The 18,492-nt window shown below is 39.7% G+C and overlaps 2 protein-coding genes across 3 annotated transcripts in view; one reads left to right on the top strand and one right to left on the bottom strand.

The window, feature by feature from the left end:
• Positions 1–17,552, bottom strand: part of LOC121390608 — a 17,591-nt gene extending 39 nt beyond the window's left edge. Inside the window, exons 1-4 of the mRNA XM_041522467.1 lie at positions 17,205–17,552; positions 7,831–7,985; positions 6,899–7,086; positions 1–3,182 (exon numbers count right to left, since the gene is read on the bottom strand). The exon at positions 1–3,182 is cut by the window's left edge and continues 39 nt beyond it. Of these exons, the coding sequence (XP_041378401.1) occupies positions 794–3,182; positions 6,899–7,086; positions 7,831–7,985; positions 17,205–17,457 (2,985 nt within the window). The 5' untranslated portion in view covers positions 17,458–17,552 and the 3' untranslated portion in view covers positions 1–793. The remainder of the gene's footprint in view (positions 3,183–6,898; positions 7,087–7,830; positions 7,986–17,204) is intronic.
• The window catches only part of LOC121390609 (cationic amino acid transporter 3-like), a 106,185-nt gene that overhangs the window by 50,545 nt on the left and 37,148 nt on the right, over positions 1–18,492 (top strand). The window lies entirely within an intron of this gene.

Raw genomic sequence — 18,492 nt, 5'->3', positions numbered from 1 at the left:
TCAGTACAACGTGTATGTTACATTCGTTGGTTTTTGTTCGTTGCTTTTGCTCTTTAACGCTCATAAAAACTGCATGCGGTGTGTGCGTGCGATTCGGCTAAAAAAATAATGAGAGCTTCTGGACTCCATGTTTGCGATGCGTGCGTCTTGAAAAGGCATGTGGCCAGCCACAATTAAATAATCGACCGCTCTGATTAATTGGTGAATTGTGACATGTTGCAAAACATTGTATACAAATGCTATTTAAAATACAGGAAGATTAATATTTAATGGAACAATTTAAAAGAATTCCTATTGTTTGGAATAGTGTGTGAAAAGAAAGGAAAATGCTTGGCAAGTCAATGTTGGTGCTATTGGGATGTAAGTTCACACCCCACCCACAACTTCCGACTAGTTTTAAATGAACTATGGTTAACATTATTAGTATAATAATACACTTAACTCAGTGCACCATAAATCTTGATGTGTATATATATGAGAGAGAGAGAGAGAGAGAGAGAGAGAGAGAGAGAGAGAGAGAGAGAGAGAGAGAGAGAGAGAGAGAGAGGGAGGGAGGGGGGGGAGGGAGGGAGTGTATTTTATCAGTTGTGGTTGAACACCATAAATCTTGTTTTTGTATATATATATATATATATGAGATATATGAGATAAGGAAGGTGAGGGGAGGTATTTTCTCAATTGCGACCGGAGAGCACTTGGTGTATGGTTTATTTGTCTTAAACGCAAGCCGCAGACGCAACAACCGAACCGCACGCACGCGTCGCATCCAGTGTTTATGAGCCTTTAGTCCTATTCAGTACAGCGCCTCACCAGGAGGTCGAACCTGAATGATTCCGGCCAACACCTGTTCAAAGGAACCAAAGTCTGAAAACATATTGGATTCGATGACGCTGTGCAAGCAGATCAACAGTACCATGAGGGTGACGAAGATGCCGAAGCCTCTCAGGAACCGCTTGGACGTCGTTCTCTTGTCTTCGTCAGACTTCAACACGGCGTTCTGGGGATCGTACTGTCGAAAATCGCGCAAGTCGTGCAGGCCGATGAGGTTCTGGATTTCCTTGATTCTCTCCTTGGCCACCGCCGAGAACAGATCCATGTCGTTCTGTGTGCTGTACGTCGACGCGTCATCCCTCGCGCCTTCTGACGACAGCACTGACGTCATCGACGTTCTCTCGTCCTTCGTTTCGTGGATGGAACGAGCCTTGGCGTGAGGAGAAGGCGAAGGAGTTGAAGAGGGAGAAAGAGTAGAGGGAGTTAGAGAAATCAGGTTCGCTGGCTCTTTCGCAACACTCCCATAGTCCATCAGACCCATGCTTGATTTGGCCCCCTCGCCGGTTCGAGTTATGCTTGCTTTTTTCCCCATTTCGGCTAGTATTAGAGTTATGCTTGACCGCCTTTCTTGAAACTCTGCTGGAGTTATGTTTATCATTTCCCTTTCTTTGGTCTCTATTGCAGTTATGCTTGATTTTCGCCTTTCTTCAAACTCTATTGGAGTTACGTTTGTTTTTTCGACTTCTTGGGTCTCTATTACAGTTATGCTTGATTTTCGCCTTTCTTCCAACTCTATTGGAGTTATGTTTATTTTTTCCACTTCTTGGGTCTCTATTGCAGTTACCCTTGATTTTACCATTCCTTCAATGTCTACTGGAGTTATCCTTGATTTGTTTCCATCCTCAGTGTCTACTGGAGTTATCCTTAATTTGCTCCCATCCTCAATGTCTACTGGAGTTATCCTTGATTTGTTCCCATCCTCATTGTCTACTGGAGTTATCCTTGATTTGCTCCCATCATCAATCTCTACTGGAGTTATCCTTGATTTGCTCCTATTTTCAAACTCTACTGGAGTTGTGTTAATTTTTTCCGCTTCTTTGGTCTCTATTGCAGTTATGCCTGATTTTACCCTTCCTTCAAAGTCTGTTGGAGTTATGTTTATTTGTTCCATTTCTTGGGTCTCTATTGCAGTTATGCTCGATTTTTGCCTTTCTTCCAACTCTACTGGAGTTATGTTTATTTTTTCCGCTTCTTTGGTCTCTACTGGAGTTGTCCTTGATTTGCTCCGATCCTCAATGTCTACTGGAGTTATTCTTGATTTGCTCCCATCCTCAATCTCTATTTGAGTTATGTTTGATTTGCTCCTATTTTCAAACTCTAATGGAGTTATGTTTATTTGTTCCACTTCTTTGGTCTCCATTGCAGTTATGCTTGATTTTCTTCCATCTTCAATTTCTGTTGGAGTTATGCTTGATTCCCCCCCTTCTTGGGTCTCTACTGGAGATATTCGTGCCATTTCCTCATCTAGGGATAGTAGAGAAATTATGCTTGTATTTTTCCATTCTTGAATCTCCGTGGGAGTTAATCTCGCTTCTTTTCCTGCTTCTGCATTTGCTGCAGTTGCGTTTTCCAACACCATTGACTGATCCGCTTCGCTTCTCTGATGTTCGCTATTTTGTAAAACGTACTGTGCGACGTACTGTGCAACTATTTCAGTGTGATGTGTTTGGGAATTGGCGTCAGCTACTAATACATCAGGAAGAACCCGCGAGTCAACTTCAACGACCGTTTTGACAAAAGTTGCGTGCGCCATTTCTTCTTCCATCGACGATATAGTTCTGCCTCGGAAAGCGGTGGCAAAACTTTCCGGAGAACCGACGGAAACAAACGGTTTGCGATCTTCCTGCTCTCGGAAGCCTTCGTCACTCGGCTTCTGAGTTACCTCCTTCGTGGGCGTCTGCTCACCTGATCCGGGAACTCTCGACAAGGCCGATAAATCCAGCTGGTTACGTTTACTCTTCAAAACCGCTTCCGGTTGATTAGTTGCACGGCCGGCAGACGGCGCCAACTTCTTAAAGGCAGGGACGAACGCAGAATTGGTCGTTCCCATCTGTAATTTCCGAAACACGGCGCTGTCGGAGTACAGCACCCGGAGAGGGTCGGACAGGACGCCATCGTTCGGCATGGCACTGGTGCCTAGACTGGTCTCCGACACGAGCTTCGACGGGAGGCTTCGGCGTCCCGCGTCCTGTTCGCTGCGTATGCGTGGGACGTGCTTCACTTCCTCTGTCATGTGTTCCACCAATTCCAGAGAGCACTGCGACGAGTTTGCGGTGTCGTGCCCGTCAAGGGAAGGGTCGTCTCGGGAGAGCGAGGCGAGTCGTCTCATGAAGAGACCAGTCTCAGACGACCTGGACAAAAGAAAAAAAATAGGTTCAAGCACGCTGTCCTGGGCACACACACACCTCAGCTTTCTGGGCTGTCTGTCCAGGACGGTGGGTTAGTGGTTAGTGAGTGTGAGTGTGTGTGTGTGTGTGTGTGTGTGTGTGAGAGAGAGAGAGAGAGAGAGAGAGAGAGAGAGAGAGAGAGAGAGAGAGAGAGAGAGAGAGAGAGAGAGAGAGAGAGAGAGAGAGAGAGACGAGGGGAGGGTGTAGTGGTCTTACACCTACCCATTGAGTCCGTTAAAACGCGCCATGAGTGGGAGCCGGTACCGGGCTCCGAACCCAATACCTACTAGCCTTATGTCCGATGGTTTAACCACAACATCGTCGAGGCCGATCAAAAGAAAAAAACGAGTTCTTATTTAATAAAGGGGATGGTTACGAATGTGTAAAGGGGAGCGACGTAGCCCAGTGGTAAAGCGCTCGACTCGTGCGCGGTATTTATGTTCATACTACACACACACACACACACACAGACAAACACCACACAGACACACACCACAACACACACACACACACACACACACACACACACACCAACCCCATATTTTGGCTTAAATTATTATTAATATATTTTTATTTAATAATTTATTCTGAAAACAAATCCCCCCCCCCCCCCCCCCCCCCCCCCCCCCCCCCTCCCCCCCCCCCCCCCCCCCCCAAAAAAAAAAATCTTGTGCCTATGATGGACGTGTCTGAACCTTTGGTCGATATAGGCACTTTAATAGAGTTGTCCTGCCGTCCGTTTAATAAGCAAAATGCCTTAAGCCTTTTGGTAAATAATTTTTTTCTGAGGATTTAGGTTTGGTTTTGTTGTTTTGTTTTTGCTTTATTTTGTTTATGTGTGTGTGATTTGTGTGTGTGTGTGTGTGTGTGTGTGTGTGTGTGTGTGTGTGTGTGTGTGTCTGTGTGTGTGTGTGTGTGGGGGGGGGTCAGTTCTTCGCCGTGAAAAAAAATATATAAGTATATTTTTTTATTTTCTAAGACTATGTCAAAATTGCCAAATGTTTGACATCCAGTAGCCGATGTGCTCTAGTGGTGTCGTTAAACACACCCCCCCCCCCCCAAGTATGTATGTATGGATAGATGGATGGATGAATGGATGGATGGATGGATGGATGGATAGATAGATGGATGGATGGATGGATGGATGGTTGATTGATTTTATAACATTTAATACAGTTTTAAAGAAAAGGTTTGATTGGGGCCAAAGACCCCTGTGAATCCCCCCACCCAACCTAGCTACGCCAGTCGGTAGACGCCGATGAAACTGAGTTCGCATCCAGCTAAAAGGCCTGCGAGAACGTATAAAATAAAACTACTACATAAAACGACGTCTGCCTCACAATTAGTCAGTATCCCTGTCCTAGTCAGTGACCGTTTAAATGTGTGTCCAAGAAAGCGTCCCTGAACCTTGGTTAGATATAAGCAGGAAAATCAAGTTGAAGTGAGTGAATGTGTAATAGGCGTTTTCTCATTTTAAATTTATTTTCGTGCATATATTCAGTTAAAGCCCAATAACTCTGTCCTAAATACATTACCTCAGCTGCTTGAATTTATCCAGAGCAGACGTTAATGAGGGGGAGTGGGGGGCATTACGTACAAAGTGTGTACAAAGGGGGGGGGGGGGGGGGGGAGTAGCTGACAGCGTACATATGCCAGTGTGTTATAAAATAAAGACAGTTATATACTCTAGGAGATAAAGACTTTTAAATCCCAGTGAAAACGTCAAGTTTGTTTAAAATGTTTAAATAAACTTAACTTCTGTTATTTCTTGAATGTCTCACAACTAAAGGCATACTGTCACGGATTTAAGGACCTTATTTCTCTAAAAATGAATAATAAATAAAAATTACATTAATTGTTGGAAACCAAATCTAGCTATTGCATCACCTTAACTGAACCATGATGGAGTGAAATCCATGTCAACCCTCTCGGCAATTTTAGTTTTTGAATTATGGACCACTGCCATAATTCAATTTTTTTTTTTACAAAATACCATTAATAAATGGAGTATGGTAGTTATGAAGATGGTTGAATAAAGTACATTTAGGGACAAATCAAATTATTTTTGTTCCGGTAATACTTTGTTAGACCATTAAATAAGTCAGTGGTCTGTGACAATATGCCTCTAATGGTGTAAAATATATGCAACCCAAGCTTCTACTATACATTTTTCAGTTTGAAAGATCAATGTACGCCAGATTGGGCGTAGTGATCAAGTGTACAAAAGGTGTACACGGAGAAGGGTTGGGTGGGGTGGGTTGGGTAGGAGTAAACAGTACTCGACTGTGTGCGTGTCTATTTCATGAATGGCCATAGAGAAGCCTGTTTATTAGCTTTTAAGAGCGGGATTTAGCTCAGTGGGTTGAGTGCTCGCTTGAGGTGCTTGCATCGCAGGATCGAACCACTTTGGTGGATCCATTCAGCTCAATGGATTTTTTTCTCGTTCCAGCCAGTGCACCACAACTGGACAAAGGCCTTGTATGTGCGTTCCTGTCTGTGAGAAAGTGCATATAAAAGATCCCGAGATTCAGTAGGAAAAATGTAGCAGGTTTCCTCTGATGACTACGAGTCAGAATTATCAAATGTTTGACATCCAATAGCCGATGATTAATTAATCAATGTGCTCCAGTGGTGTCGTTAAACAAAACAAACTTTATTAGCTTTAGGTTGTATACCACCGAATCAATTGCCATAGACGACAATAGTAACATATGAATTTATTAAACGCTGCTACACGCAACGGTTCAATTAACATAATATAGACCATGGAAGTTAGTACTACAACCCCTCGCACTTAAAACAAATCAGAACAAAATGGTGTGTGTGTGGGGGGGGGGGGGGGGGGGGGCTACTACGTACGTTTCAGTCACCATGGATATCAATCCTATAACCCAGAGGCATGTTTGACCTGACCTATGTATTTACCTGTGGGACGACACTGTCATGTATTTACCCGTGGAACGACACTGTCATGTATTTACCCGTGGAACGACACTGTCATGTATTTACCTGTGGGTCGACACTGTCATGTATTTACCTATGGGACGACACTGTCATGTATTTGCCTGTGGGACGACACTGTGTTGTATTTACCCGTGGGACGACACTGTCATGTATTTACCTGTGGGTCGACACTGTCATGTATTTACCTATGGGACGACACTGTCATGTATTTACCTGTATGACGGCACTGTCATGTATTTACCTGTGGGACGACACTACCGTGTATTTACCTGTGGGACGACGCTGTCATGTATTTACATGTGGGACGACACTTTTGTGTATTTACCCGTTGGACGACACTATCATGTATTTACCTGTGGGACGACACTGTTATGTATTTACCTGTGGGACGATGCTGTTCTGTACTTACCTGTGGGACGACACTGTCATGTATTTACCTGTGGGACCACACTGTCATGTATTTACCTGTGGGATGACACTGTTGTCTATTTACCTGTGGGACGACACTGTTATGTATTTTCCTGTGGGACGACACTGTCATGCATTTACCTGTGGGACGACACTGTCATGTATTTACCTGTGGGACCACACTGTCGTGTATTACCTGTGGGATGACACTGTCATGTATTTACCTGTGGGACGACACTGTCATGTATTTACCTGTGGGACGACACTGTTTTGTATTTACATTTGGGACGACACTGTCATGTATTTACCTGTGGGACACGGCGCTCGACGACACCGAGGTGATCAAGTCTTTGACGATGTCGACGATGTCGTTCACGTCGGAGGTGAGGTGAGACACCTCCCCCTGGAGGATTCCGATGTCTTTCCCTGTGGCGCTTAGATTTTCTATCCGGGATTTAATCACATCGGAACTGTCTATGGCGAAACGTGTCAAACTCTAAAATGAATGAATGAATGAATGAATGGATGGATGAATGAATGAATGAATGAATGAACGAACGAACGAATGGATGAATGAACGAACGAATGAATGAATGGATGAATGAAGGAATGAAGGAAATAATTAATGGAAGGAAGTAACTAACAAACGAATTTTTCTCTGAATTGAAGATAGAATGAAGAAATAGATGAATGAAACCTTATCGACTGATTGATCTGTCTTCCATTTATCCATCCATCCATCCATCCATCCATTTAATCATTAACTTTATGTATTCATTCACTGGTTCATTTATTTATCCATCCATCCATCCATCCTTCTATACAACCGTTTAGTCATTAATTCATTTATTCATTCATCCCGTTTAATCACCTTTCCTTTATTTGTTCATTCAGTCATTCGTTCATTTTTCGTGCTTGGTAATTATTAAGCACATGACTGTTGCAATCTGAATCTGAATTTTAACAATATTTGACTTTGGGGCTTAAAATGTTCACTGAAGATGGCAAAAATCTTTATAGTAATGAGTGTGAAATATCACAGTTATTTATAATCCTGATATTTATAAATAATTCTATATTAATAAATAAATAAATAAATAAATAAAAATCTGGCAGAAACCCCGACTTTAATTGTTTGTAAGGTGGTTTCTAAATTGGTTCTTTTCAATTAGCAACAACATTTATGAAACTCTTCCAATGTTATTGCTGTAAAGTTTCTTTTGGCCGTCAGTATACTGACCTCAGTGTTGCCACTGCAGAGACAGTCCATGATGTACTCCATCTCCTGTTGCTGTTTCTGGAGGTGGATCTCCTTGGCCTGGAGGCGGGGGATACACACCTTCTCCTGGTACTGCGAGAGCCGGCCCTTCATCTGCTGGATGTTGTGCATCACACCTGCAAGAAGACACAATTCGTCTCATTGAATAGCTCTGATGCGCGGTCGGTCTGGGATCGATCCCCGTCGTCGGTGGGCCCATTGGGTTATTTCTCGTCACAGCCAGTGCACCACGACTGGTATATCAAAGGCCGTGGTATGTGATATCCTGTCTGTGGGATGGTGCATATAAAACATCTCTTGCAATGGAGAAATGTAGCGGGTTTCCTCTCTAAGACTATATATCAAAATTACCAAATGTTTAACATCCAACAGACGATGATTAATAAGCCAATGTGCTCTAGTGGTGTCGTTAAACACAATAAATTCTTTTTTATTGAATATTGTCAATACTACAGCAGCGGCCGTTAGATACGATTGATTTTATATTACTTCAAAACGTATCTGGGTTGGATTTGTTTAACCAACGGGTTGCAAAATAAATGCTATTTTACGGACACGAATGTAGTATTCTATTCCTTACATATCTTCAGAAATCAGGTTGCCGTTAATTTATACGTCACAGAGAAATCAGTTTCAGGTTAACTTATATGTCACAGAGCTATCAATTTTATTCGCGCTCTTTTCATTGGATGGTTGTAGCAACCGGCGGGCCCCTTTCCACGATGCGATCTTATCGCTAAAATCACCTCAATTGCATAACTACCTTATGCACTTAAGGTATCTTAACACTAAGGTATCTTATGTTATCACTTAAAGGGACATTCCTGAGTTTGCTGCATTGTAAGATGTCTCCGACTAATCAAATATTTCTACGATTAAACTTGCATATTAAAGATATTTTCTTATTTAGAATATCAGTGTCTGTATATTCAATGTGTTTCTGATCGTCTTAATATTTTAAGAAGCTCAAACTGGATTTTGTCTTCAAATAATTTCGTACGTACGAAATAACTATATTTTAGGAAATAAGATAAAATTTAACCTAGTACAAATGTTACAACGATCAGAAACACGTTTAATATACAGCCACTGATATTTTATGCAGAAATATATATTTGATATGTAATTACAATCGTTAAAAAGTCTCTGTTAGTCGATAACATCTTAAAAACTGCAGCAAACTCAGGAATGTCCCTTTAAGAACAAATAATTGTATATCTTTAAATCGATATCACACAGATGTGTTACTGGTGTGTATGTTCTTATTAACGGGTGTGTAAGAAAAATAAAGAAACATACAGATGTTTTTACTCTTTTAAAAACATGCTCATAATTTCAAATATTTTAGATTTGTTTTGTGTGGTTTTTTTCCATAATAATATGCCCAGAATTCCAAAATGCGTTCTTCAAATGCATGATTTTGTTATACATTTTTGGACAATCTTCACACCCATTAAAAAACCACATCCAAGCAGAGGTTGGCGGATACGTCGGATATATCGGAGAGAACGACAAGCGAACTCTTTATACAAGTGAAAATACATATTTCATTTTAATATATATTTTTACAGTTTCTTTTTTTAATATAGTAAACAACAAAAGTAACACAAATATTAATTTCGTTTCCTTTAATTTATTTTAAATTATTTAGTTTGAATTCCATTAGTGTTTTGTGTCTATTAAAAATATCAATATCTTGTGAACAATGCAGGCCTATTTTGACAGTATTCCCTTATTTCTTTCGATCAGTATATTAATATCTCACTACACAGACGTCATCTGCCATTGGAACCCATGTTAAATTGCTCAACTTCAAGCGAAGATTACCAATAGAACGGGTTGTCGTTGGCACTAACAACATACACCATTGCGAACATACATTATATAAGCGTTTATTTTCACTCCAAAATTGAGAACATTTCCGTCTCAGGTTTTTTTTTCTATATGACCGCATCTGGTTGTAGTACCGGTCCGAAGAGGTGGTTCATTAACCGATTCAGTCCGGCTGTCTATTCCGCTATAAACCCACGTCCAAAAAAGTCAATGCACAATATTACAAAATAACATGTGCAAAATTCAGCCAGAAGGCTTACCATTAAAGGGACATTCCTGAGTTTTCTGCATTGTAAAATGTCTCCGACTAATCAAATATTTCTACGATTAAACTTACATATTAAATATATTTTCTTGTTTAGAATATCAGTGTCTGTATATTCAATGTGTTTCTGGTCGTCTTAATATTTGTATGATGCTCAAACTGGATTTTGTATTCAAATAATTTCGTACGTACGAAAAAAAAATATTTTAGGAAATAAAATGAAATTTAACCTAGTACAAATATTAGAACAATCAGAAACACGTTTAATATACAGCCACTAATATTTTATGCACAAAAATATATTTGATATGTAATTACAATCGTTAAAAAGTATCTGTTAGTCGATAACATCTTAAACAGTGTAGCAAACTCAGGAATGTCCCTTTAAACATACAAATTGTTCCTTTCCCAATTCCTAGAAGTGAAAATGTGAACCACAACATGTGTCACAATTAGGAACTATAGTGGATGAATGAACTCTCACCTGGAAGTGAACTGTGTAGTGAGACCTAATATACATATATATAATATACATCTACTCCTCTCTCGTAATTTCATAGGAGTGGCGTGTGTATCGTTATACATCGTTGTGCTGTTGCTATAGTCGTATATTGTATACATGGTGAAACGAAAAAAAATAATACATATGATCGTGTAAACAAGCCTTTAGGCCCCCCCCCCCCCCCCCATTTCCAGCACTTCCCCCATTCGTCTTTGGGATTATCCCTTCTTTTATTCGACAAGTGCCATTTTATTATAGTAAGGTTTCACACACATACATACACACACACTCTCTCTCACACACACACACACACACACACACACACACACACACACACACACACAGACACACACACAGACACCTCTAAATAATGTAACGTAACGCTAATCAAGTACCCCCCACCCACCCACCCGTTCCCTGTCATGATGTCATAATTTGGACAATGTTATTATATTTTGTTTGTATTTTTATTTGTTTGGTTTTGTTTTAAATTCCAGATACACAATCGCCCGTTAAAGAACACAATAGAAATGTCTGACTGCAGTTCACTTTAAAAATAAAAATGAGACAAGTGTTTTGAGAACGTTACTTGATGCTAGGTTCAGACTACCAACTGCCAGCACAAAGTTGGCCAACTTTCTGTCGTCACGACTGTCCTGTTGCTAGTCTGAGCGCTCTTACAACTCAATTCTCGTCGTATAACTCATTAGTTGTTAATCTGAGCGCTCTTACAAGTCAATTCTCGTCGTATAACTCATTAGTTGTTAATCTGAGCGCACCCGTTCAAAGTCGGGAAACTACAACGCAACCGTCGAGTTGGCCAACTTCGTCGTAACAGTTGACAGTCTGAACCTAGCATAAATCCCCATGGATAAAATTTTGTAATTCATCTTATGATATATTCCCTAAAGCGCTACGTAATTGTTGAACGGCCCCTTATTATTGTTAAAGGCACAGACCCTAGTTTTTAAACACTACAGCATATTTTTCACTGTTAGAGCCAATGAAATGAAATATTACTTATATTTTATTGTTTAGATTATCCATTTCCGTAGAACCGATGTGTTTCTGGTCATCCTGGTGTTTCTAATACCACAAAATGCATTTTTTTCTTCATATTTTTAAAAACGGATGTGCTTCTGAGAAGTAGCGGTTTATTGATTCGAGTTCTAGTCTATTTTTAAGGATATTTCCCGTTTTAACGTCACAGACTCTTCTTTCACTCTATTGTAACTTTATCCAAATGAGTTACAGATTTGTAAATTAACTAAACGCGGTGTCCGTTTTTACGGGTTAAAACTAGAATCTGCATCTTTAATGGCATTTGCCTGTGTAAGGTTTTTTTTTTTTTTTTTTTTTTTTTTTTTTTTTTTTTTTTAAATAAAAAAATAAATGCAAACCAACTAATCATGTCTGCATATGTCAAACACCTTCCGGATTCTAATTTTATTGAGTAGGCAGCTAAACCTTTTTTTTCCCCACTATTTCACTCAAAACAACAATAAAAATATCATTTCAAGGTCCTTGATTTTCACAAAACATTCTAGATTACACGTTGCCTGAAGTATTAATTTCGCCATATCCGACTGAGTATAATATTTCGAAGTGAATAATATACTTCACACCAAAAGTAACGCACGTATATAATTTTCAACTATAATTAATATTAAAGGGCCATACCTGACTTTGTTGCATTGTAAGATGTTTCCGACTAATAAAATATTTCTACAATTAAACTTACATATTAAATATATTTTCTTGTTTATAATATCAGTGTCTGTATATTCAATGTGTTTCTGATGGTCTTAATATTTGTAAGCAGCATAAAACTGGATTTTGTCTTCAAATAATTTCGTACATACAAAACAATATATATTATGAAATAACATGAAATTTAACCTAGTACAAATATTATCACGATCAGAAACACGTTTAATATACAGTCACTTATATTTTACGCAGAAAAATATATTTGTTATGCAATTACAATCGTTAAAAAGTCTCTGTTAGTCGATAACATCTTAAAAGTTGCAACAAACTCAGGACTATCCCAGAGAGAGAAAGAAAGAAAACGAAAGAAAGAAATGTTTTATTTAACGACGCACTCAACACATTTTATTTACGGTTATATGGCGTCAGACATATGGTTAAGGACCACACAGATTTTGAGAGGAAACCCGCTGTCGCCACTACATGGGCTACTCTTCCGATTAGCAGCAAGGGATATTTTATTTGTGCTTCCCACAGGCAGGATAGCACAAATCATGGCCTTTGTTGAACCAGTTATGGATCACTGGTCGGTGCAAGTGGTTTACACCTACCCATTGAGCCTTGCGGAGCACTCACTCGGGGTTTGGAGTCGGTATCTGGATTAAAAATCCCATGCCTCGACTGGGATCCGAACCCAGTGCCTACCAGCCTGTAGACCGATGGCCTGCCACGACGCCACCGAGGCCAGTCCCAGAGAGAGAATCGATAAACAAAATGTCATACTGAGATTCGCTCAATGGGTAGGTGTAAACCACTTGCATCGACCAGTCATCCATAACTGGTTCAACAAAGGCCATGGTTTGTGCTATCCTGCCTGTGGGAAGCGCAAATAAAAGATGCCTTGCTGCCTGTCGTAAGAGTAGCATATGTGGCGACAGCGGGTTTCTTCTATAAAAAAAAAAAAAAAAAAAAAAAAAAAAAAGTGTCAGAATGACCATATTATGTTTGACGTCCAATAGCCGATGATAAGATAAAAAATCAATGTGCTCTAGTGGCGTCGTTAAATAAAACGTTTTTTTTGTGGCTTTTTTAACTGAGATTCGGGAAAATTGCAGGTTTATATACTGTTTATCATTTCACAGAACCGAACGCTTGTAATCAACGTAACAGGGCTTTAGAAGAAGAGAAGAAATATTTTATTATATTGTCAGAGAGGCGGATCTGGGGTGTGTGGGGGGGGGGGGGGGGGGCAGGGTCCCGCCCCCATCTAAATTTTGTGACAGTTATAATTTTATTATATATTAATTTTTACCCCCCTCCAAACCTCCCCCAAAGTTCCCTTTGTATTCCGCCTCATGTCATTGCCCCCCCCCCCCCAATGGATTTTGTGGATCCGCCGTCATATGTTGTACATAAATCATGTAATATAAATATATGTATACAGAGGTTAAACAGTACAGCATCCGGCCAAACGGCCTACGAGACACTCCAAACATTTAAAATTCTAAAATATTTAAAAGCACATTTGTGTTAGCTTCTAAGTAAAACATAATTTAATGTGTGTTTATTACAAAGTATAATACTGATGTTAAATTTGATTTGGGTTGTTCAATAAGTTAGCAGAAAAGAGATGTGATTTAAACTATAATAGGTAATAATTCGAGAAAGTTAGGTCTTAATTTAGAGGCTGCATCCCATAAATGTATTCTTAAATCAGAATAGAAATTATAACAGGAAATGAAATTCATCTTCTATAATATACTCTACGCTGAGGTCAATGTAGCACAGAGCGAACATAGGGCTCTACATTCTTGAAACGTCTATACGCTTGCAGCTTATTGCCATTAACTTGCCGCCTATCATTCCAAAGTCCATGAAGCCATGGTTCAACATCTATATTAATCAATTTGTCTTTTATTAAAAAAAAAAAAAAAAATCGAAACTGATATATAAAATACGTAAAAATACGGGTAATTCTAAATTATAAAACATTTTTTTTTTAACATTGTTATGCCATGATATACGATATTTAAGAGACCGAATTTTAACAATACTTATAATATGATTTTGCAATACATTATTAAGTTTAAAAAACCAACCCTACACTACTTCACATCTGTGTTTAGTAATACATGAAAGCCACCCCATATCAACTCAGATTGCCAAATTGTGAGTTTTACTACCCACCCCAAGAAATAAACGACATACTACTTTGTTCTGAACAGTACTGGTGGAATTAAACTCTCCAGTCCCCAATATGGCGGATCCATTTGTTCAGATGGGCTGTACCAAATTGTTATACAACGTATTGGAAACATCATATGGCATACCCACGATAGATTTAAATTTACTAATAATGGCGTAGGAAGCGGGGTGGAGATCAAGGGGGCATGTGCTCCCTCACACACATACACACACACACACACACACACACACACACACCACTTTTCTTGATTCTGTAGCAGCATCGATGGTCCTTCTGTTGTGTTAAGGCAAAGGTTGATGAGTTTATGTTGTTTGTAAATGGTAAACATTTCAGATGTGGATACTAATTAATAAAAATAGGTTCATTTATAAATGTTATGCCATTTTTGTTTTAACATTAGCTAAACTTTCGTTGTTGAGTATATATATATATATATGTACGTATGTATGTATGTATGTATGTGTATACATGTGTATGGATATATGTGTGTGTGTGTGTGTTGTGTGTGTGCGTGTTGTGTGTGTGCGTATGTGTGCCCCCCCCCACACATTTTGGCACCTTCCTACGCCCCTGCACTAAGAGCTCTGCTGGCAGATTCAGCAATAATTTTCTTTTTCCGTATAATTAAAATTCTAATTTTCACAGAGCCAAATCCCCATGTATTTATATGATTGAATATATTCAGTCTGACTCTCTCCACATGCACAAACAAACTGTGACATACAATGCATGTAGCACCTGATGGGTTTCGATATTGAAAGATCTCTCACTAGTTTGGGCACAGCAGTCTTTTTGTCTGTTCTGAGCGCCCCAAGGTCTTTTTTAGTGCATTAGTGCCAATAATAGCTGGCAAGGAGTTGTACTTATTCACAATTGCATTTCAGGTTATTTTAATCTAATTAGAGTTTAACATTCCATTGGTATTAAGGTGAAATGTTTTGAGGTCTGCATGTTTGTACTTAATTTAAAGTTTATTTTATTTAACGACGCCACTAGAGCACATTGATTTTTTATCTTATCATCGGCTATTGGACGTCAGACATATGGTCATTCTGACAGGTTTTTTTTTTTAAAGGAAACCCGCTGTTGCCACATAAGCAACTCTTTTACGATAGGCAGCAAGATATCTTTTATTTGCACTTCCCACAGGCAGGATAGCACAAACCATGGCCTTTGTTGAACCAGTTATGGATCACTGGTCGGTGCAAGTGGTTTACACCTATCCATTGAGCCTTGCGGAGCACTCACTCGGGGTTTGGAGTCGATATCCGAATTAAAAATCCAATGCCTCGACTGGGATCCGAACCCAATACTTACCAGCCTGTAGACCGATGGCCTAACCACGACGCCACCGAAGCCGGTATTTGTACTTTAATTTGGACTTGCTTATTTAGGGCAACAGTATATTGCGCACATCCTTTTATCACCTGAACTTTGGTGCAATCTAAAGTAACATTGCGCTCTCACCAACAATGGCATGGCGACATCATCTATGTGTTCCTGTGTGGTCGGGGGGAGGGGGTGGGGGGGGGGGGGGGGGGGTCAGAGGGGCAGAAGGGGTAGTGAAGCCAACAGAATTCGTAAAACGTTAGTGTTTTGTTTAACGACACCACTAGAGCACTTGGATTTATTAATCATCGGATATTGGATGTCAAACATTTGATAATTTGGGAAATTTGGACATATTGTCTTAGAGAGGAAACCGGAAACGTATTGCAAGGGATCTTTTATATGCACCATCACACAGACAGGATAGCACATACCACGACTGGCCCAATGGGCCCACTGACGTACATCAGGAGAGCGCTTTACCTCTTGGCTATGTCCCGCCCCGAATTCGTAAAAGTGACCTTTTTGCCTAATTGGAGATCTGTCCGTCCGTCTGTCTGTCTGTCTGTCTGTCTGTCTGTGTCCGTCCGTCCGTCCGTCCGTCCGTCCGTCCGTCCGTCCGTCCGTCCGTCCGTCTGTCTGTCTGTCTGTCTGTCTGTCTGTCTGTCTGTCTGTCTGTCTGTCTGTCTGTCTGTCCGTCCGTCCGTCTGTCTCTGTCTGTCTGTCTCTGTCTGCCTCCCCCTTTCTCTCTCTTATGCCTCATTAAAAATTTAATACCCTCATCCAAGTGACACCACCTGTCTACGGCCGGGTCCTGTAAAGCCCCTCCCCCGTGTTATTCCATGCTTAAAAAACATTTAAAAAAAGTAAACATACAAACAAACAAAACAACAGTATATTATGTCAGTAATAAACTTCTGTAGCTAAAAAAAAGAAGAAGTTTTTATTTAACAACACCACTAGAGCTTATTGATTAATTAATCATCGGCTATTGGATATCAAACGTTTGACAATTATCTTCATAGGAAACCCACTTCATTTTTCCATTAGCAGCAATGGATATTGTATATAAAATGTTCCAGACAGAACAGCACATACCATGGTCTTTGATATATCAGTCGTGGTGCATTGGTAGGGATAAGCCCTTTAAAAAAAAAAAAAAAAAAAAAAAATCAGTTTCCACCACTAGACTGTGCCCATCCCAAACAAGAGAGTGTGCCCCCTGCCCCATTTCAGATGTCGTTCCTACGGGCCAGGGACCCGTTCCACTAAACAACCTAAGCACTACTAAGATTAGTTCACCAAGGTAAACATCTACGGTCCATTTTTTTAACATTTTGACATTTACGGCACAGTAATAAACATCACAATAATAAATATCGTGCCGGAGACGTTTATCTTGATGAACTATAATAGGTTTAACTGTAGTGCATAACTATCTAATGCTTAGTGAAACAGGGCCCAGTAATTCTAAAGTATAAACTATTCACCTGCCAAAAGGTCTTCAGCATTCCTCTCTCTCTTGGGCAGATCACTGTCCGCCACCGATGTTGCGTGTTTGATGATCTTCACGAATTGCAGAAGGTTCGCAACGAGACACTGGATCTCGGACACCAAGGCATAGTTGTGTGTGTCCGTGCTTTGATCTTCTGTTGGTTTCACCGGTTTGACCTTGCGATCGTACTCCTTAATTCGCTTCATCTGATACTTGATTAACTTCTCGAATGAAATTGAATTATCCATGGTCAGTTATAATATTTAACATTAAAAAATCAAGAAAAACTAATACTAACAAAACTTTGTTTAGGTAATCATTGTCTGGCGTTTGACGTCATAGATAAAATACGTCATATTCATCGAGTGATAAATTATGTCTTGCCTCTGACGTCATATTCGGGATTTTTCGGACGACTTGTAGTAGTTAATTAAAAAAATATATATTATTACTATTTCATATTTCATATTTATTAATTTAATTTAATTTAATTTAATTTAATTTAATTTAATTTAATTTAATTTAATTTAATTTAATTTAATTATTTATTTATTTATATTTTCATCCATGGAAATTGATCATATAGGGGCGAGGTATAGCCCAGTGGTAAAACACTCGCTTAATATGCGGTCGGTCTAGGGTTGATCCCCGTCAGTGGGACTATTGAGCTATTTCTCGTTCCAGCCAGTGCATCACGATATTTCTATCAAATGCTATGATATGTGCTGTCCTGTCTATGGGATTGTGTATTTAAAAGATTCCATACTACTAATGGAAGAAAATGTAGCGGGTTTCCTCTCTAAGACAATATGTCAGAATTACCAAATGTTTGATATCCAATATCCAATTATTAAAAAATCAGTATGCTCTAGTGGAGTCATTAAACAAAACAAACTTTAAATTTTAACGTTTCGGTACATGTATGTAACTACGTAATTCAGCATATAGCCATTCACCAATCCATCTATCCATCCATCCATCCATCTCGATCCATACATCCATTCTTCCATTCATCCATCTCCATGCATCCATGCATCCATGCATCCATCCATGCATCCATGCATCCACGCATCCATCCATGCATCCATCCATCCATCATCCATGCGGGTATCCATCCATCCATCCATGCATCCATCCATCCATGCATCCATCCATGCATCCATCCATCCATGCATGCATCCATCCATCCATCCCATCCATCTCGATCCATCCATCCATCCATCTCCATTCATCCATCCATACATCCATCCATTGATTCATCCATCCATCCATCCATTGATTCA

Source organism: Gigantopelta aegis, chromosome 15, assembly GCF_016097555.1.
Source record: "Gigantopelta aegis isolate Gae_Host chromosome 15, Gae_host_genome, whole genome shotgun sequence".
Lineage (NCBI taxonomy): Eukaryota > Metazoa > Mollusca > Gastropoda > Neomphalida > Peltospiridae > Gigantopelta > Gigantopelta aegis.
This window is presented reverse-complemented; position numbering and strand designations above follow the sequence as displayed.